This window comes from Chanodichthys erythropterus, chromosome 9 (assembly GCF_024489055.1).
Source record: "Chanodichthys erythropterus isolate Z2021 chromosome 9, ASM2448905v1, whole genome shotgun sequence".
Taxonomy (NCBI): domain Eukaryota; kingdom Metazoa; phylum Chordata; class Actinopteri; order Cypriniformes; family Xenocyprididae; genus Chanodichthys; species Chanodichthys erythropterus.
Window position 1 is genome coordinate 19,572,096 of NC_090229.1, and position 21,397 is coordinate 19,593,492.

A 21,397-nucleotide genomic window follows, 5' to 3' on the forward strand; every position below is an offset into this window, starting at 1 on the left:
ACTGCCTGTACATGTACATGAACTTTAATGACATCCCATTCTTAATCTTCTGGGAAGGCTTTCCACAAGGTTTAGGAGTGTGTTTATGGGAATTTTTGACCATTCTTCTAGATGCGCATTTGTGAGGTCAGGCACTGATGTTGGACAAGAAGGCCTGGCTCGCAGTCTGCGCTCTAATTCATCCCAAAGGTGTTCTGTCGGGTTGAGGCTAGTCAAGTTCTTCCACACCAAACTCGCTCATCCATGTCTTTATGGACCTTGATTTTTGTACTGGTGCGCAGTCATGTTGGAACAGGAAGGGGCCATCCCCAAACTGTTCCCACAAAGTTGAGAGCATGAAATTGTCCAAAATGTCTTGGTATGCTGAAGCATTAAGAGTTCCTTTCACTGAAACTAAGGGGCCAAGCCCAACAACCCCAAAAACAACCCTACACCATAATCCCCCCTCCACCAAACTTTACACTTGGCACAATACAGTCAGGCAAGTGCTGTTCTCCTGGCAACTGCTACAAGGTCTGTAGCTAGTGACTGCAGAAAGTTGGTGACTTCTGCGCACCGTGTGCCTCAGCATGCGCTGACCCCGCTCTGTGATTTTACATGGCCTACCACTTCATGGCTGAGTTGCTGTTGTTCCCAATTGCTTCCACTTTGTTACGATACCACTAACAGTTGACCGTGGAATATTTAGTAGTAAGGAAATGTTTTTTTTTTTTTTCTGTTTTAGTCATTTCAACTTCAGCTTATATAGTTAGTTGCCAAGGCAGATTTCCTATGGTTTCTCAATGAAAATACTCACACTATTACCAAAAACTAGCACCACTGTGTCATTTATGCCCAACTTGAACTACAAATCTCACTTAGCCATGTTATAGCAATATATTCTGTTTGTCAAAAGATTTCATGATTATTTTTCAAATTATTATATATAGAGAGCTGTTCACCTGTTTGTGGTCCAAAAATGTAAACAAATAAGCAGTTGGAAGCAATGTGTGTTTCCATTGAGGTCTATGTTTTACATTACTTGAAGAGACTTTCACGTTTTGATCTACAAATCAAACACAATAATATATAAAAATGTAAATTTTGAAGCCACTATGATATAATATATATATATATATATATATATATATATATATATATATATATATATATATATATATACACACACACACACACACACTTCTTATTGCGTTCTTTTATAAAACAGTATGTTTTATAACAAATTATAACGCTTTATCATAAAATGAAGGGTTTTTTTTAATTAATTAACAAATGAAGGTCAGAATATGTTGTGACCATAGACTGTAAAAGGTTGTGACTTGAGATAACATAATTTCAAAACGCGCGAGCACAATTCTTACAGTGCGCACGCGCGCTGGTGACGTCGCAGTGTTTTGCTGGGGATGCGCGCACACGTGAACGCTGTTCTTTTCATTGCTGGAGTAAAATTAATTCGGTTCACACCTGCGAGGGTCTCCCTGTAAGGGGTGCCAGCAGATGTCCAAATAGACCGCCGTGTGCTGTCATCCAGTCCTGGTCCGCTTCTGTTCTGCTGTGGATCAGCTGTACGCTGTGAGTTCACATGAAGATGTTTATGTGTGGGTTATCTTCCGTTTTTAGTTAGCCCTTAGCATGTAGCCTCATATCACCTCAGTGAGACTTAAACTCTCACCTGATTTACACCAACACTTTATGATGAAGTTATACGAAGAAAATATTAAATACGAAGAAATTATTCCTGTTTTCCGTCTGTAGTAACACACAGGCGTAATATTCCTCAGCCTACAGCTAGACCTGAACTAAAATATTTTATTGTTTATATGTTTACATTGTTGTATATGTTTCAGAATGTCTCTTTCTTTCTAAGATGCTGCTGAAAAGATTCGTGTAGCCTAAAGGATGCTTAGTGAGCTGTTTCATTGAGACACTGCTTCTTTTGAGACAGACCTTTCTGGTTGATTCTTTTTCTAAGTAACTTTCTCAACAAATGTCAGTATACTGCTGCCAATTTCTAAGCTAATATACTGATACAAAAATGGACACAAATGGTCTGATCTGTACTCCACCCAATAGTTTCTAACCCTTCAAGTTGACAATAGATTCTGTCATCATTTACTTACCCTTATGTCTTTCCAAACTTTCTTCTGTTTATCTTGAAATAAGATATTTTGAAGAACGTTGGTAACCAAAATTTTTTAGTTCCCATTGACTTTCATTGTATTTATGTCCACACAATGAAAGTTAGTGGGAACCAAAGCTGTTTGGTTATCGACATTCTTCAAAGTACATAATACAAGTTTTGTGTATTTGGGATCAGCTGTGTTGTTTCAGAGTGGTCACTAATTGATGTGTCCTGCAGAAATCATCATCCTGCAGTGCCTGAGGCTTTGTCACTCCACCCCACCCCCTGTTGTCATGGCGCCCAAGGACATCATGACCAATTCACACGCCAAATCCATTTTGAATGCCATGAACGCCCTAAGAAAGAGCAACACGCTGTGTGACATCACTCTGAGGGTGGAGGGCACAGATTTCCCGGCCCACCGCATTGTGTTGGCAGCCTGCAGTGATTATTTCTGTGCCATGTTCACTAGTGAGGTAACAAACACCCTCTATATCCACACTCATCATTCACATGATACAGAAATCACTGTGGTCTTAAAAGATTAGGTCACTTTGAAATGAAAATTAGCCCAAGCTTTACTCACCCTCAAGACATTTTAGGTGTATATGACTTTCTTCTTTCTGATGAACATAATCGTTGAAATATAAATAAATATCCTGACGCAGCCAAGCTTTATAATGACAGTGAGTGGGATCAATAAGTATGAGCTGAAGAAAGTTCCTCCATCCACATCCATACATCATAAATATACTCCACACAGCTCTGGGGGGTAATAAAGGCCTTCTGAAGCGACGTGATGCGTTTGTGTAAAAAAAAAAAATCCATATTTAACAAGTTATGAAGTAAAATATCTATCTTCCACACGAGCTGCCTTCCGTATTCAATGTACGCAGAAAGTGTAAAACATCCTACGCCTTCCCTATTCAGCTTACAGAAAAAGTGTAACGGACGTGACTCCAGTTTACACCTTCTTCGTAAACTTCATTATGGAAGGCGGTCTGGCGGAAGCTACATATTTTACTTCATAACTTGTTAAATATGGATTTTTTATATATACTATATATATATATATATATCGCTTTGCTTCAGAAGGCCTTTATTAACACCCCGGAACCATGTGGAGCACATATTAATGATGGATGGATGTACTGGAAGCACTTTCTTCAGCTCATACTCATTGATCCCTATCACTGCCATTATAAAGCTTGGATGCGTCAGGATATTTATTATTATTTCTGTGATTATATTCATCAGAAAGAAGGAAGTCATATACACCTAGGATGGCTTGAGGGTGAGTAAAGCTTGAGCTAATTTTCATTTCAAAGTGTCCTAATTCTTTAACTGGAATGGTCTGTTCACAATCTATGTCATAAAAAAACTATAAAGACTTAAATGAAGGCTTTTCATTGACATTAATTTGAGTATCATTGTAATAAAATACACTCCATTGGGGTCCTGACATGGCAGTTAGCAGACATGATTCAACATTTCCTGTCCTCTCTCTACTAATCCATATCAATTAGATTGGCACAAAGGTCTCAAAAAAAAGAAAAGAAAAAAGACTCTAACTTTGTTGCAATTCTGCTCCTTCACAGTAGGAGGTGCAGGCGGTCTTTTATTCTCAGATATGTTGAAGCAGGTTCAGTGTTACTAGAGTTAACACGACACTTGTATTCTTGTATGCAAACTGATAGATGATAATGTTGTACAATGTAAGAAAAATAGTGTTATAGAATAATATAGGGATATATATAATATAAAGATAATAGTACTAGTGGTCTGTAAATGTGTAGGCTGAAGTTTTGAAATTAGATTGCAAGGGCATGAATTTAAACACAGTTAGTTCACCCAAAAATGAAAATTCTGTCATTAATTACTCACCCTCATGTCGTTTCACACCTGTAAGTCCTTCGTTCATCTTCGGAACACCGATTAAGATATTTTTGATGAAATCCAAGAGGTATATGACTCGTCCATAGACAGCAAAATAATCAACACTTTCAAGGTCCAGAAAGGTACTAAAGACATTGTTAAAAAAAGTCGACTTGACTACAGTGGTTCAACCTTAATGTTATGAAGCGTCAAGAATACTTTTTGTGCGCAAAAACAAAACAAAAATAACGACTTTATTCAACAATCTCTTCTCTTCGCTGTCATTATCCTTATGCAGGTGACGCAGTAAGCACAGTGAAGGCTTCCGTGTTTACGTCCGAATATCATCTCAGTATTGGCCAAAGCTGATCACGTGAGCAGCACGACGTATGCGTGTGATGCTGACGCAGGAGCCAGCCAATAATGAGTTGGCGTTCTGACGTACAACCTGGAAGCGCTGGATGTAAACAACTTATGAAAATGACACCAAAGAGAAGATATTGTTGAATAAAGTCATTATTTTTGTTTTGTTTTTGTGCACAAAAAGTATTCTTGTCGCTTCATAAAATTTAGGTTGAACCACTGCTGTCACATCAACATTTTTAACAATGTCATTAGTACCTTTTATGGACCTTGAAAGTGTTGATTATATTGCTGTCTATGGACGAGTCATATACCTTTCGGATTTCATCAAAAAATAATTTGTGTTCTGAAGATGAACGAAGGAGGGTGGAACGACATGAGGGTGAGTAATCAATGACTGAATATTCCTTTTTTGTTGAACTAAACTTTTATTATAAGAACACGAAAAAGCTTAAGGGGTTATTACTTATCAGTAATGTTATAGAATAAAACTTGAAAACAGTTTGAGCTTGTGTTCACCAAAGACCTTTCTTTTTTTTCTTTTTTTTCAAACAACAACAAAGAAAAATAAAATAAAATATGAAAATACAATAATTGTGTTAACACATACAGAAGAAAAAACAATATCTAAGAATAATCGTCAATTAATTACATGCGTCCGAAAAAGGAGCGGGATGAAGCAAAAGCTTGTTATTTACCCATTATACCTTATTTCAGGCATTTATTGGACAATGGAACGAGAAGTGCAAAAATGCCAACTCACTTCCGGGTTTATGCCTACATAAATGTGCCATCCCAGCAGCACTCTATAATGATGATATTACAGCTTTGGTGATAGGGTAGAAATATTTTGCATTTGCTGTCCTTATCACTTATTTTTGTTTCAGTTATTTGTTACAGCTGTAGCTTTTATTTTGTACTGACAATCTGGAATGCTGGTTTTGGAAAGCTGGCTTATTTGGCAGTTTGTTTGTTTTTTTTGCCAAGACAAGGGAAGAAAATTGACAATGGAATAATAATAAAAAAAAAAAAAACTTGACAGCTTTACGTCCCAGAGTGAATAAATCCATAAGAATTCATCAATTTTACAGTTTAAATTGTGTTTTGATTTAAATGGTTGTAAAAAGAAAAATATTTTTTTTGTCAATCTATTTTCTTGGTATTTTCTATAGCTTGCTGAAAAAGGGAAGTCCTTTGTGGACATTCAGGGCCTCACAGCATCCACCATGGAGATCCTGCTGGATTTTGTTTACACAGAGACGGTGCTGGTTACTGTAGAAAACGTTCAGGAGCTGCTGCCCGCTGCCTGTCTCCTGCAGCTTAAAGGTACAGACACACAAACCAGCCCAGCTCACATTGTTGTTTCATTGTTGTTGGATTCTAACATTAAAGCCCACCTTTCATGCAGTGTGTAATATAGCAGTCTGTGAATGTAAATGGTCTACAAAGTTGAAAAGCTGAAAGTGCAGGATAAATAATGTTATTGTTGATTCTTTCTTTTGGGAGACTATGAACCGCCTAAACGAGTCGTCAGGACTTCCATTACCTGCATATGTAACACAGTAGCACATTTGCATATTGTCCACCTATGGTCTTCGTTGGCTGCCCGCGAACAACGTCTACTTTGTCCCGCCCTCAAACACTGTAGCTGGTTTGTGTTATGTACATGTTGAGAAGATGCTGTTTTCTGCTCTGCAAAAGCAAATTCTCTTTTTAAACGCTTCCAAAAAATGAGTATGTGAAGAAGAATCAGTGGATAAAATTACCACAAGGATACCACAGCAATATAACCTTTTGATGATTACTTCTCAAATCTCTGGACTAAATTGGATTTACAAAATGCTTATCCATTAAAGATGGGACAGTACCGAATTTATTTGGACTAATTTGCTCCTCCTAATCAGCTGTGGGCCCACTATTACCTGAAATTTTCCATTAATGCAAATTGTTACAAATTACAAATTTTAATGTTACAACAGTCATTCACGTTAGTGCTAGGCTTACGTATGCACCATTATTGATGCCCTGCTCAAGTCTTCCTTTCGATGGAAGTTCGGGTTAAATAACTAGTTCTTCCAATATTTCATCATTGGACTTGTGCTCGGATTGATATGGTAAAATCAATGCCATCGTTACTGTCTTTACAGTGTGTGTGTACAATTGCTGAGCTTTAGGAAGCCTCCGAGCTGAAATTCAGCTATGGTAATGGGCGTTTCATTTCCGACATGCACTATAATCAGTAGACCAATCACTACAGACTGGGCCATCTGGCCATTCAGAGGAGAGTAGGCTCACGGAAAGGAGTGGTTTAGAGAGACTGAAGCATCGGACGAGTCTTATGAGAATCATTGGAAAATGTGGTAAAATACAGTGCATATTATGAGAAAATTAAAGTGTTTTTTGACGTTTGATGCAAGTAAATCTGTTTTAGAAGACCTCCAAATCAAAATTAGAAACCTTTAAAATGGCATAATAGGGGCACATTAACAAACCCATTTCATGTTTGAGAGTTGATTACATGTATGTTTATCAATTTTTATGTGCTTATTGCTTAAAGTAAAAAATAATATCAGCACATCTGAATGAAGGTCATTATAACCCTTTTTTTTGGTATGTATATTATTTTACAAAAAATATTCTACATGATTTGGTTTTCTGCTGTGAGAGAATGAACATCACATGCTTGCTTAGATCTGAGCATGATAAGGAGTCACTGAGACTCTAATTATATAAAGGAGACAAACACAAGTACAAACCTGCATGAAATCAGGGTGCAATTATTGCCAGAGACGTGCTATTACAGCTCAGCTGCCGAAAATAAAGATTAGAGAAGAATTTGATTGATCTCTAAGAAAGTTTTTATTCAATCTGTCTGTCTTCAATGCCTCCACAATAGAAACAAAACAAATGAAGTATGGCCATTTTTAGCAAACAGTAACAGACTCATCTTAAGAGAATGCACATCAGTCAGCAGTTACGTTTACCTGCTTTTGATATTGACAATAGTTCTCAAGAAATAATTTTTGCAACAATTGTGCTGCATAATATTTTTGTGAATCCATTTTTCCTGGATTTTTTAATTAATAGAAAGAACATCATTCATAAGAAACAGATTTTTTGTAACCGTATTAAAGTATTCACTGTCGCTTTTTGAACTATTTTCACGAGTCCTTGCTCAAGTTTTAATTTCTCTTACAAAAGTCTCGCTGAAATATTCTGAATGGTAGTGTATCATCTTCTCAAAATACACATAATTTGCCTACAAGTCTCTCTTTGTAGATGTTTATCTATCTATTTATTTATTTAATAGGGACAGTGTGTGTTAATGAACAGACACGATAATACATGAATGTAAACACACCGGATTGTAGCCGAAGGCTAATTTCCGTCCGTTGTCCCCAGAACTGTGGTCACAAGGGCCAATACATAGACAAACAAATTTCATATACAAAAAAAAAGAATTTACACAATCAACATTGCACATCCTCATATTGCACGACCCACAATTATTGATGCGTGGGTCATAACCGCTTCACAGGATTAGTGTATCATTTAATAATATGGTTATAAAACTCTGCTCTATATGGTTATAAAAAGACTTGCAATGCTTTAAGCCTTCTAAGGAACACTGTGTCCTTGGAAACAAAATGGAAAACTCATCCCAGATGTTTCTATGATCAGGCTCTTCTACCAAATTGAAACACATAAGTAGAGCAATTGTACATTGTCTGAAATAGGGAAAAAATACTTTTCAGGTATCTATTAAATCTGTTGAGCTCTGAAACTAGAACACGTTTCTGAGAAAGGCTGTGATAAAAAAGCCCTGTGACAAAATCTAAAAGCTTTTGAAAGTTGAGTTCTTTGTCCTGAAATTGAAACGTTCATGTTTGGCGCATACAAAATGTAGCCTGACACCCAGGTAACACCTGTTCCCAACACTCCCTGCTGTCAAAAAATTATGGTGGCAGCATTAGGCTTCTGGGTTACTTTGAGCAGAAGGAAATGGAAATTGCCATCAATAGCAGTATAACTATAGCCAAATCCCTCAGGCGATCAGCATTAAAGACGAAAACCCGTTTCTCAGCACGCCAGTTGCCAATGACAAGAAATTGATGTTCTTGAATAATCAAAGCAGGTGTGTCTGCGTCAAACTGAGGCTATAATATGTGTGCAAAAAATATATATTCTTGAATTGGCTTCTTCATATCTGCTTGATGTATTTATTCAATTTGCCAGTTGAGTGGATGTTATTCTGCTGTATTTAATGCACAGATAAACAAGTCTGATGTTTGTGTGTGTGTGTTTGTTCTTCACAGGTGTGAAGAGGGCTTGCTGTGACTTTCTTAATAGTCAGTTGGATCCATCAAACTGTCTGGGAATCAGAGACTTTGCAGAAACGCACAACTGTCTGGACTTGATGCAGGCTGCTGAACTGTTCTCACAAAAGCATTTTGCTGAGGTGGTGCAACAGGAAGAGTTTATGCTGCTCAGTCAGAGTGAAGTGGAAAAGCTCATCAAGTGTGATGAGATCCAGGTGAGATTGTGTGCAGTGACCTTCTCTGCCCTCTTTCACTTTCAATGAGTCCCTGCTTTCGAGTGTGTTTTTCTAGTTATTGCGACAGTGCCACACATTCAAGTCGGAAACATAACGGAAGTATTCTAAACAAAAAAAATGATATTGTGAACAGTAAACACAAATTACTACATCTGAATTCAGAATGACAAAAAAAAATCATTACTATCACTTATTTATACATGGTATCTAAATGTTTGTCACGTAAAGCTAAACGTGAAAGTTGAGTGATTAACTTTACACTGGTTCATAAGCTGTTCCGTACATCTCCCCTTTAAAATAATTGAAATACAGCATGTAAAATTAAACTTGCAAAATCATTCTTTACCATTCACTAGAGACTTGCTTTCCACTCACTGATATCTATAGATTTGAGATATGATATTATATTGTGCATCATCTAGAATTCTGAGTTCCTCTTCTAAATATGACTTTGCTTGGTCATTTGTGTGCTTGGAACTTATAACAATATTTCTGAGTCCACTTGAAGGGCACAAGCAAAAACATTATAGAATATACTCATAAGTTCACATACCTGGACATTAGTCTGCAAAATTTGCACATAGAAACCAGTTCAGACTGGTTTTGAGTACCATATTTCTCCTCAAGTTTGAAATGTCTTTCTTTTTGAGACTTTCAGCAACAAAATGTAATTGAGACTAGTAAAAATGCAAGTGCAGACCTGTAACCCCCCTTTTAGTCTTGTTTTATGCACACACAGACTCTCAGACAAAAAACAGCCTTTTGTGTTGTTAAATTCTTGTCTCTCACCACAGTCCATTAATTCTGATGGTGTAATTACAACGTTTGGACTTAAATTTATGGTTGCATGCAAAAGTCTCATATCTAAACCCTGAAAATTAGAAGCAACAAATAAAGTTAGTTTTGCCACAAGGGTTTGTGTCTCAACAAATCTGAATGTTAATGTACACGTGTAGGTTGATTCCGAGGAGCCTGTATTCGAGGCAGTTCTGAACTGGGTTAAGCACAACAGAAAAGAGCGAGAGCCGTACCTGCCTGATCTACTGGAGTATGTGCGCATGCCGCTGCTCACCCCGAGATACATCACTGATGTCATTGACATAGAGGTCAGCTTCTGCCAAATACACGCTGCCTGTATGAATGTAAAGGATGCTGAGGTTGCAGAGATTTTAATGTTCATGGGGTCGATGTCCCCACCTGTGTTTTTATTTTGTGTGCGTTATTGCATGATATTTGTTCATTTGTATTGAGTGTTTGTATCTGTGTTTCAGCCATTGATACGCTGCAGTCTACCGTGTCGAGATTTGGTGGATGAAGCAAAGAAGTTTCACCTCCGGCCAGAGTTACGCAGCGAGATGCAGAGTCCTCGAACCCAAGCGAGACTCGGTCTGATGCCTCTGTGTGTTTTCAGTATTTAGGCCTAAAATCCTTCAGTCTAATTGATCCTCAAAATATGTAATTCATTATGTCAGTTCACTCTTTCGCTGAATCAGTTTTTGCATGTCATAACATGTTTGTGGTTTTCTTGCGAAGCCTTGTACAACTACTTTCTGACACTGGAATGGGTTTTAGGTGCCAAAGAGGTTCTGTTGGTTATCGGAGGATTTGGCAGCCAGCAATCACCCATAGACGTTGTTGAGAAGTATGATCCCAAAACCCGAGAGTGGAGCTTTCTTCCTGTGAGTTATGTTGTCCATTGATAAAATATTTTACCAATGTGAAGCAAACATCGTCTATTTGTAATATTTTTTTAGCATGTTAGTGTAATGAAGTGTGATGCTCAATGAATTTTGAAGGTAATTCGACCAGCAGTTTGCATATTGGCAGCAGAGGAAAGACGGCAAAGAGATTTCTCTCAGAACATCTTTTATGTTCCAGAACATTGCAAGGAAGCGACGCTATGTTGCCACTGTCGCCCTGAATGATCGCGTTTACGTTATCGGTGGATATGACGGGCGATCGCGGTTGAGTTCAGTTGAGTGTTTGGACTACACGGCAGATGAAGATGGAGTCTGGTACTCTGTCGCCACAATGAATGTACGCAGAGGCCTTGCAGGAGCTACAACCCTTGGAGGTACCTATTCTGTATAGGGAAATTATGCTTTTTCTGACACATTTATTGAGTTCTAGTGGTTTCTTATGGATTCTGGGTCAAGGTGGGTTGCGTTTATGAAGATTTACAGGTACATGAGCATTAAATGAAGCAGCACAGTTCACATGAGACTGAAACTGAATCTGCCAACCAAACGAGTTCAGTGAGTTTGAATTTTGTTGGTTCAGTGGATGATTTTCTTTAGTGTTCTTAAGCTACATCGCCTGAAGCACTTTTGTTTTGCAAGTCTGTTGAACAAACCTGCTTTGTGTCAATTTGAACGTTGGGGCTTTTTTTAGAACTAGCCAAGCTTGGACTGATTTTTTTTTTTTTCTTTCTTTCTTTCACAGATATGATCTATGTTGCGGGTGGATTCGATGGTAGTCGACGTCACACCAGCATGGAGCGTTATGACCCCAATATAGACCAGTGGAGCATGCTGGGAGATATGCAGACTGCCAGAGAGGGAGCAGGACTGGTTGTAGCCAGCGGCCTTATTTATTGTTTAGGTAGTGTTTTATTAGTTGATGAAGATATATGAGTATGACTGGATGTCTGGACATTTCTTCTAGTTGTCTTGTGCTGAGAAACCAGCAATACAGTTGCTCCTAACTAACATCGATAATGGCAGGAACTCGTTATATAAGACACGTTCAGATAGACATGCAGTTTTTTAGAAATGTAAACATTGTGTTGTTGTGGCTTCAGGTGGTTATGATGGTCTGAACATCCTGAATTCTGTAGAGCGGTATGACCCTCACACAGGACACTGGACCAGCGTCACTCCCATGGCCAACAAACGCTCAGGTACACTCGCAGACTTCTTTTTAACACATTAAATATAATATTTTCATATTCTATAACGGGTCCTAAAAATATTTGTGAATAGAAACAGGTCTATATAGTGCATGTTGCATATACTACCGTTCAGCTGTTTTCTTCAAATTAGATTCATATCAAATAATAATCTGCAAACCCCAACTGAAGACCAATGCTATATACCGTGACTGCTTTTATTTATGCGTTACAGGGGCTGGTGTGGCTTTGCTAAATGATCACATATATGTTGTTGGAGGGTTTGACGGCACAGCCCACCTGTCTTCCGTAGAGGTGTACAACATCCGCACAGACTATTGGACCACTGTGGCCAATATGACCACGCCACGCTGCTACGTAGGAGCCACAGTCCTGAGGGGCCGCCTTTATGCCATTGCAGGGTAAGATGTAAATGTAGTACACTGAACCTTTCTCATTTGTGTTTGTGCTGTTGTTACTACCAGAAAATAAATGTATGACTTGATCATTTGCTTTGATATTGCGTCTATGTTCTTTCTGCAGATATGATGGGAACTCGCTGCTCAGCAGCATTGAATGTTACGACCCTGTGATTGACAGCTGGGAAGTGGTGACTTCAATGGCAACACAGCGCTGTGACGCAGGAGTTTGTGTGCTTAGAGAAAAATGAGAAGAGAAACTATTCTGACATAAAGGCGCTTTATAATGACATCTGGGCGCTGGGATCTGCACTCCATTGCTCAGTGGAGCATCAGATCCCATTACCAGCCTTTTTATGACTCTTTGCTCTTTTTGGATTTACGTTGTTTTTTTTGGGTTTTTTTGCCATCTGAGATCTCAGTCCTTGTTTTCCCTTAATGAGGGAGAAAAACACTAACTTTATGATAAAGTCAACATGTGTGTTTTACCACCATGTTTTTGTCCTCTTCATACAGAACTCTGTGATCTTTGAATACTTGTGAGATTTACTCAGTTGGGTCCTCTAAAGTGCAATATAATAACCTACTGGTGTCAAAATGTCTCAGACAAGAGACATGTATGTGTATGCCTTACTGCCCAAGTGACTGAATCCTTCCTGATGGAGAGAATATTGTCAGATTCATCAGGATGTGACAGCAGAGGTGCTTTGCGTAATCCGTTCTGATCCTGTCTGCAACGTCCATTATGACATTGTTGTCATCATCTCTGGTTGCTGGGGCTCCTCTCATTGACTCGACCCTTTATCAACGAGCCTGATGCACCAGGGATTTTTCCGTCATGTACAGAACCATCAGCGAGATATCATGAAGCCAGTGTGCTGGTGTTTTAGTAGTGTGAATCTGAATGCACGGGTGAATTTAGCTGTGCTCTCTCTCAGTGAAAAGTGTCTTGTGAAATAATGGAAACTGACCCGTTAATATGAATGAAGGATGACTTGCATGGTGGATGTTCTGCAGTATATCATTGATGTGGTATGCTGTTTTAATAGTGTGATTCCATGATAAAGACAATAAAAGAAAAGTCTGTTTATCATGTAACAACTGAAGCTAAATATTTCACATCATAAGCTTACCTGTGAGATGATTTTAAAATAGGAGCTGCTAGAAATCAATCTCAAGTTACATTGGTTCACACTTAATGAATATTAAGGTAGCTGTATTCCCTCCACCAAAATGCCAAAAATATTTGAATTATTGTCTGAATTTGCTATTATTTTATAAAACATTTAAAGAACCACTGAAATTGTTAGATTTGCAGATTTCTTTATTTTGCTTACGTTCTTCCTACTGAAACAGGAAGTTGAGGCATGCATCCAATGCTGCCTTCAAGTACACCTGGGAAACTCAAACCTTTATCAGTCAAACTTTTTCAACATGCTCCTTTCAATGTTACAACTCAGAACATTGCGAATCATCTAGAATTTAGAGTTTCCCAGTTGTAAATACCACACTTTTCTAGCTTTCAGGGGTACGCTAGCATAGATTAAAGGAGTAGTTCACTTTCAAATTAAAATTTCCTGATAATTTACTCACCCCCATGTCAACAAAGATGTCCATGTCCTTCTTTCTTCAGTCGAAAAGAAATGAATGTTTTTGATGAAAACATTCCAGGATTTTTTAGTGGACTTCAATGGACTGGATGATGGTCAAAATTACAGTTTCAGTGCAGCTTCAAAGTGTTTTACACGATCCCAGATGAGAAATAAGGGTCTTATCTAGAGAAACCATTGCTCATTTTCTAATTTTTTTTAAAAAATTATATACGTTTTAACCGTAAATGCTCATCTTGAACTACCTCTCTTCTTCTCTATTAGAATTCTGGCAGTGTATACACTGCTAAGTGTATTATTGCCCTCCACAGGTCAAAGTTTGTACTAATTGTTATATACTTGCATATTGTATATGACAATTTAGTTCAAACTAGTTCAAAGCTAATTCAAGATGAGCATTTATGGTTAAAACGTATAATTTTTTTCAGCATGAGCAATGGTTTCTCTAGATAAGACTCTTATTCCTCGTCTGGGATCGTGTTGAACGCTTTGAAGCTGCACTGAAACTGTAATTTTGACCTTCACTGTTTGGGGTCCACTATATGAAGAAAAATCCTGGAATGTTTTCATCAAAAACCTTAATTTCCTTTCGACTGAAGAAAGAAGGACATGGACATCTTGGAGACATGGTGGTGAGTAAATAATCAGGAAATTTTATTTGAAAGTGAACTAATCCTTTAAAAGCTTATTCTTAGACTAAAAGATAAAGAACCTTAGTTTTGTTTTTATTGGGTCTTTAAATGATCTGACTTAATGTTAAAGGACATTTGTGAAGAAAACTGTCGAACAAAAGAAATACCTGAAGTACCTCAGGGGAAATTTGATCTTTCCAAGGAAACCTCTCCTTCTGGTGAAGACAAAAAATGTAAATAATTCAGCTCTCCGATTACCTTTTTTTTTTTTTTCAGAATTCAAGGCGGAGACATGATGGTAAACTATTTCGCTCTCGAGAACGGTTAGAAATGTTGCAACACTTTTAAATCCAAGATGAGTGTTTGGTTACACCAATCATATGGCAAGGAGGGAGCTGATGCTGCTGCTGGCCAATCGCGAGCTGCAGCGGGAGGTGTGAGCGCGCACGCGAGTATATAGACTGAACCACGGACCTTTAGCCCCATATTGCTGTGTTGGCGGAGATACGTTACGCGTCTGCAGTCAACGGAGCTCAAAACTGATTTCTGGTGATTTTTTTTCCCACCGAAAGACTTTAACGTTTTTTTCTAAAACTTGTATCCACGAAGACTAAATCAAAATGGTAAGTGAGGCTCTAGGCTCTAAAATATTAATGTTTTAATAAAAAAACAAAAACAAACGTGGTCTTTTTCAGTTTTTGAATCGTTTTATTAAACTGACTTCGTAGTCGTGTGGCTCTCTTTGAAGCATCTTAAAGGGGCAGATCACTTAAATGTGAAAATTCTGTCATTCACTGTAATATCAAACCTGTGTGACTCTTCTGTGGAACACGAAAAGAGATTTTGGGCAGATTGACAGCCTGCATTAACGTTTAAAAAGATGTGACTCAAACTGTCAGTACTTAAGCAGAAAAAAAATATAGGTTTGGCGTTAAATGAGGGTGACTTTATTTTTCAGCGAACGATCCCTTTAAGACATTGACGCCGCAAAAGTTACTTTTGTCACATCAACCAACTTTTTATAACTGTTGCAAGCGTCGTTTTATCTCTTCCGTGTCTTCACTTTGACTTGAAATATTTCTTAACCTCGATGCAGGAAGTGTGACTCTTATGTAGGCGACCTTTGAAAATGAATATAATAGTCTTTTCTGACCTGAATGTATGATTGGAGCATAATGTGATATAACTCAGAAGGTGCGCATGAGGAATTCCTGGAATCCCACTGCGGAGGCCGTTCACGCGCGCGGTCCGGTGGGAGCGCGAGGCTGGGGGATGGGAGTCTGCTGACTTTCCCCCCCAACTTTTACAGACTATTAGCCCTCAAGCTATTCTTGGAGCGGTCGTTCTTTTAAAACGCTGTTAGTTGTTTGTGTCGTTGTTTTGATGTTAGCGGCTGCATTATTCTCTTCCTCTATTGTGTCATAGTTCAGGTTACTGGCTCCTTCCTGTCGCCCATTTTACGATAAAACGCAGAGATCGGAGAGCGCGCACTCTGTCACTTTCCTACTGTTAACCATTTTAATGTGTTGTGAGTTCTTTTCCCTCCTTTACTGCAATGAGAATTCTGTCCTTTAATTCACCCGCGTGTTATTCCAAACTTGTGTTTTTTTTCTTCCTTCCATGGAACACAAAGGATATATCTGTAAGATTTGGCTGCTTCAGTCACCTTTCAATGAATTGCGTTCCTTTCCCTCTCCATATAATTGAAGTGAATGGTGACACAAGCTGTCGCTTTATTATCTCACTTTGTGTTCCACTGAAGGAAGTCACACAGGTTTGCAACATTTTCTGAACCATCATTTTTTTTTTTTTTTGGAGATGAAGTGAAATTCAAATGATTTCTGCAAGTACGTTCATTAGATATTCTTTGTTTTTTTTTAGATCAGACTAAAGAATGATTAATTCACTCACTAAAATGCAGGAATCTGGCTCAGGTGTTGTCCAGGTTCCCTAGTGCTGTTCAGTCTCCCTTTTCAACTCCAGTTAGTGACTGAACTGTAATAGTTTCAAGTTCAGTTGCATGAGGAAGTTAAAACTTCAATTAAAGCTTCAACTTCAACAGGTTCACGCAAGGTCAATATCCTACATTTAACTGACTTACATTTAATATCCTACATTTGACTGACACGCATCTTATTTTTAAGACTATGGCCTTTATTTTTATTGTCACTGAAAAGCTGCCTGGCAAAAAATAGCAGTCTTTTATGTAATTGCTTTGGACACACTAAACATTTTATTTATTTTGATGTTTGTTTTGTTTTTTAAATCAAAACCTGATGTAAAATACCTTCAACTGTGAAAGACTACCCATCATGTACTGCGGTCACCAGGTTCGCGGGCCTGTTGGCAGCAGTTGGTTGGCAGCCATTTAAAGCCATTTCTTTTTCTTTGTGTAGCGTGAGTGCATCTCCATCCATGTGGGCCAGGCCGGAGTACAGATTGGCAATGCATGCTGGGAGTTGTATTGCTTGGAGCATGGCATCCAGCCTGATGGCAATATGCCGAGTGATAAGACCATTGGTGGTGGGGATGACTCCTTCAACACTTTCTTCAGTGAGACTGGCTCTGGGAAGCATGTGCCACGAGCTGTGTTTGTGGATCTGGAGCCTGCAGTCATAGGTAAATGATTTATGTAACTGGTTAAGACTATCAACATAATAAAAATTCTGTCTTGTAGCAAATCTGTTTTATTACTCTTGAAATGTTGAAATATATTTGTACTTTGACCAACATCCAGAGTGCAAATAGTTAAGCTTTAAGTTGGCATGCATGTTGATTTTATTTTATTTATTTTATAAAGAGCTGGATATCCATAAGACTTGTATCTTATGTTTCAGATGAGGTAAGGTCTGGAACCTACAGGCAACTGTTTCATCCGGAGCAGCTCATCTCTGGGAAGGAAGATGCAGCCAATAATTACGCCCGAGGCCACTACACTGTTGGCAAAGAGATTATTGATATGGTGCTGGAGCGTGTCCGCAAATTGGTATGAACTATAATTGAGACCTTCTAAGTAAGGATGCACTGACTATAATATTCAACTTGAAGGGTTCACCCAAAAATGAAAATTATGACATGATTTACACACCCTCAAGCCATCCTAGTGAAGGTGTATATGACTATCTTCTTTCAGATGAACACAATTGGAGATTGCTCCGGGGGGTTAGTAAGGGCCTTCTGAAGTGATGGGTTTTTGTAAAAATAAAAAAAAAAATACATATTTACAACTTTAACTATAACTAGTTTCTGTCAGACGGCAGTACGTGTCAATTTGTGGTGGAAGAGTAACCCCTGACACGACGCATGATGTAACGACAGACACTGAAGCGCAGAGGAGAGAGCAAAACAAACTAGAAGTTTAAAACGAGAAATTAAAGAGAAATGTTGGAGGAGCTTGAGTTTGTTGCACAGCCCTATTTTTTTTTTTTTTTTTTTTTTTATGTGAGAGGTGTCTAAGCTTGCGCTACCTACGTCATACTTTGCATCATGGGTTACTCTTGTGGTAGGTGTAGGGTCATCTGCTGGAAGCTAGTTATTTTAGAATATAAAGTTTTAAATATAGATTTTTTATTTTTATTTTTTTACAAAAAAACATTGCTTCTCTTCAGAAGGCTTTTATTAACCCCTCGGTGCAGTCTCCAGTTGTGTTTATCTGAAAGAAGATAGTCATACACATGAGCTTGCACAGTTAAATATAATACCAATTAAAAAAAGATAACATTGGATGATAACCAATATAGTAATGATAAAGAGATGGTTATGTAGTATGTCTGCTGTTATGTAGTAAGGCATCACCCAACAATGAAAATGGTCACCCTCGTATTGTTCCCAACCTGTATGATTTTCTTCTGCGGAACATAAAACAATTTGAAGAATGTTTTTAATGAAATCACCTTGGTTACTATTAACTTCCTATTTGTTTCCCATCTTTTGTTCCACAAAATATCATGGAAATATCATGTCAGTTTTGAACAACATGAGGGTAAATGAGTAAATGATCCATATCCCTTTACATAAGTATAATTTAGACCAGTATATCTGATGTACTCATTGTTTCTTTGTTTTGTGTTTTTTTTTTTTTTGTTTTGTTTTTTTTCCCTCTCCTAATCTAGACCGATCAGTGCACCGGTCTCCAGGGTTTCCTGATTTTCCACAGTTTTGGTGGAGGCACTGGCTCTGGTTTCACATCCCTGCTGATGGAACGTCTCTCAGTCGACTACGGCAAGAAGTCCAAGCTTGAGTTTGCCATCTATCCCGCTCCTCAGGTCTCCACCGCTGTGGTCGAGCCTTATAACTCCATCCTAACCACCCACACCACCCTGGAACACTCTGACTGTGCCTTCATGGTAGATAACGAGGCAATCTATGACATCTGCCGCCGAAATCTCGACATCGAGCGCCCCACCTACACCAACCTCAACCGTCTCATCGGTCAGATCGTGTCCTCCATCACCGCCTCGCTGCGCTTTGACGGTGCCTTGAACGTCGATCTGACTGAGTTCCAGACCAACTTGGTGCCATATCCCAGAATCCACTTCCCCCTAGTCACATACTCTCCCATTATCTCTGCTGAGAAGGCTTACCATGAGCAGCTGTCTGTGTCTGAGATCACCAGCGCCTGCTTTGAGCCGTCCAATCAGATGGTAAAGTGTGACCCCCGGCATGGGAAGTACATGGCCTGCTGTATGCTGTATCGTGGTGATGTCGTGCCCAAAGATGTCAATGCCGCTATTGCCAACATTAAGACCAAGCGCTCCATCCAGTTTGTGGACTGGTGCCCAACTGGATTCAAGGTGGGAGAGATTGACAAAACATTCAAGTGTCCTTCATTCAAACTTCAGTTAAGTTAACAATGTGTCCTCTTTATCAACAGGTCGGCATTAATTACCAGCCACCTACAGCGGTCCCTGGTGGAGATTTGGCCAAGGTACAAAGAGCTGTGTGCATGCTGAGCAACACCACAGCTATTGCCGAGGCCTGGGCCCGACTGGACCACAAGTTTGATTTGATGTACGCCAAGCGTGCCTTCGTACACTGGTATGTCGGTGAGGGGATGGAAGAGGGAGAGTTCTCAGAGGCCAGAGAGGATCTTGCTGCACTGGAGAAAGATTATGAGGAGGTTGGCACAGAGTCTGTGGAGGATGAAGAAGAGGGAGAGGAGTATTAAAGATGCTTTAAGATGCTGATCTGAGACCTACAGTCAGAAGAGAAACTAGTCCTACTCCAGCACTTACAAGCAGTATTTTACCTCTCCAATAGCAAGTTGCCTTATAAAATCCCAATGATGGGGAAACTATGCCCTGATGTGTGACTTATAAATGTTCTGTTGTGTCAGGTTTTGTTCTTTTCTATACCTCTCATTCTGTCTGATTTCAAAGAAACGAGTTGCCAAAGGCATTTCTGTCTGTGAACACTTTGTTTGTAAGCTGTCTTTGTCTCATACATGCTGTAAGTGATTAATGCAGTTTCTGAATAAATTGTCATCTATTGATTTTGTCTATTCCTTAAAGTCTGCGTGTACCGGAAGTTGCAAACGACTTTTCTCCAGTGTTGTGACGTATTTCCAAGTGAAACGGAATATTGAGTAGAGGGCAGAGTTTTACTTCAGCGCTCCTCCTCTCGTCTCTCACTCATAGCAGACTAACAGTTGAGGAGGGGTGGTTTAAGCTATTTCAACCCAAGCCGTCAAACTGACATCATTAGAGAAGGGGCACTGTTGAAGAGGGGAGGAGCATTTTCAGATTTTGATTAACTATTATGAAGCCAAACCATTTTTTTTGTGTGTGTGTGTGGATTGATTTGCACTGAATTGTTCACCACCACAAAAATTTGAGCTAACAAAGTCAATTTTGATTTTATGTGTACTTTAAAGAGAAATGAATCCCTTAATGTGTTTAAGGTGATGTGACGCTTTAGCTAGTGACTTCAAATGTTTCATAACTATAAGGTGGACTTCTCTTTATTTTAAAAAAGGATCTCCAAAAGAAAAAAAACAGGCTTTTAAACGGCTTCTGTGTTTGATTTCTTATGTAGTTCCTGAATACAAGGCTACTTTGAATGTCACCCAGAATTGTGTATTTACAGCATCTACCAGCAGGGGTGAATGGACCATGCTTCAAAAAAGTTAAAGGTTTGAAGGTTTTGCTGCTTTAGGCTCAAGCCACATGACGACAAGCTTTTTATTTTCTCTCGCTGAAAAGTGGAGAGAAAAGTAACCCTAAAGCACTGACATTTTCTTCATTAACACATCAGGTCATGAAGGTCACACATTGTCAAGCAATTGATCCACAAGTGGATTCTAATGGGTGTACCCAATTAAAATATTTTGATCTTTCAAGACCTTTGAACACCTTTTCTGGTAAAACCAAAGGAATGAACAGTTACGATGTTCTAAAGTATCTTAATAAATGTATAATTCTGATCATAGATCTTCCACCTGCAATATAGTAATTGTATTTTTTTCATCTCAACCTTTTATTTTGTGAAAAATTAATGCATTAAACAAATACAATATTACATTAACTTCAACCAAACCTAGAGTTAAAGTTAAGTTTTATTGTCCTTCCCATATTAAAATTTAAAATGTAATGGACAATATTACTCTGTAGACCAATAATAGTTATTTTAATAGCTTTGCAATTGAAATTAAAGCATCATAGAGTATGTTTTTATAGGCCAGGTTTGAGATGCAGCACTGCAGATACAGCATTTCCAATAAATGTCCTTCCACAACATAATACTTTTAAAGCAATAAGCTTTGTGTTACTAAGCCTCAGACGTGGCCTTGAAATTTATGTTATATTATATTATCATGTACACATTGTGAAAACAATGCTAAATGTTTGATTTAAAGTGCGACACTGAGTTTAATTTACTTCAAAACACAAAAGTAGACCACTATGTTAAGCGCTTTACTACAACGCCCCTCCTCCCC

General features: G+C 38.5%; 2 protein-coding genes across 4 annotated transcripts; both read left to right on the top strand.

Annotated features, from left to right (window-relative positions):
- The first annotated feature begins 1,410 nt into the window (after window positions 1-1,410).
- Window positions 1,411-13,834, top strand: LOC137027100 (kelch-like protein 12). Of its 3 annotated transcripts, none has more exons than XM_067394924.1 (12): window positions 1,411-1,598; window positions 2,360-2,598; window positions 5,533-5,686; window positions 8,677-8,894; window positions 9,872-10,021; window positions 10,187-10,301; window positions 10,488-10,594; window positions 10,794-10,989; window positions 11,358-11,516; window positions 11,716-11,814; window positions 12,038-12,224; window positions 12,346-13,834. In XM_067394924.1, the coding sequence occupies exons 2-12, from the start codon at window positions 2,416-2,418 to the stop codon at window positions 12,470-12,472; spliced, it is 1,695 nt and encodes a 564-aa protein (XP_067251025.1). In that variant the 5' UTR covers window positions 1,411-1,598; window positions 2,360-2,415; the 3' UTR covers window positions 12,473-13,834. The 3 variants fall into 3 exon arrangements, with proteins under 3 accessions (XP_067251025.1, XP_067251024.1, XP_067251023.1); XM_067394923.1 differs by having other exon boundaries at window positions 1,411-1,572; window positions 12,346-13,833; XM_067394922.1 differs by having other exon boundaries at window positions 1,411-2,598.
- A 1,092-nt stretch (window positions 13,835-14,926) lies between these two features.
- On the top strand, window positions 14,927-19,952 carry tuba5 (tubulin alpha 5). The gene is made up of 5 exons (XM_067394925.1): window positions 14,927-15,086; window positions 16,860-17,082; window positions 17,301-17,449; window positions 18,576-19,256; window positions 19,337-19,952. Exons 1-5 carry the CDS (start codon window positions 15,084-15,086, stop codon window positions 19,628-19,630), a joined length of 1,350 nt encoding a protein of 449 aa, XP_067251026.1. The 5' UTR covers window positions 14,927-15,083; the 3' UTR covers window positions 19,631-19,952.
- The last annotated feature ends 1,445 nt before the right edge of the window (window positions 19,953-21,397 follow it).

Excerpts from the sequence above, each read along its gene's own strand:
- LOC137027100 (XM_067394922.1), top strand. The coding sequence starts at position 2,347 with ATGTGTCCTGCAGAAATCATCATCCTGCAGTGCCTGAGGCTTTGTCAC. Across the intron at positions 2,599-5,532 it reads GTGCCATGTTCACTAGTGAG|CTTGCTGAAAAAGGGAAGTC; the intron begins GTAACAAACACC and ends TATTTTCTATAG. Across the intron at positions 10,022-10,186 it reads CTGATGTCATTGACATAGAG|CCATTGATACGCTGCAGTCT; the intron begins GTCAGCTTCTGC and ends TCTGTGTTTCAG.
- tuba5 (XM_067394925.1), top strand. Across the intron at positions 17,083-17,300 it reads TCTGGAGCCTGCAGTCATAG|ATGAGGTAAGGTCTGGAACC; the intron begins GTAAATGATTTA and ends CTTATGTTTCAG. Across the intron at positions 19,257-19,336 it reads GGTGCCCAACTGGATTCAAG|GTCGGCATTAATTACCAGCC; the intron begins GTGGGAGAGATT and ends CTTTATCAACAG.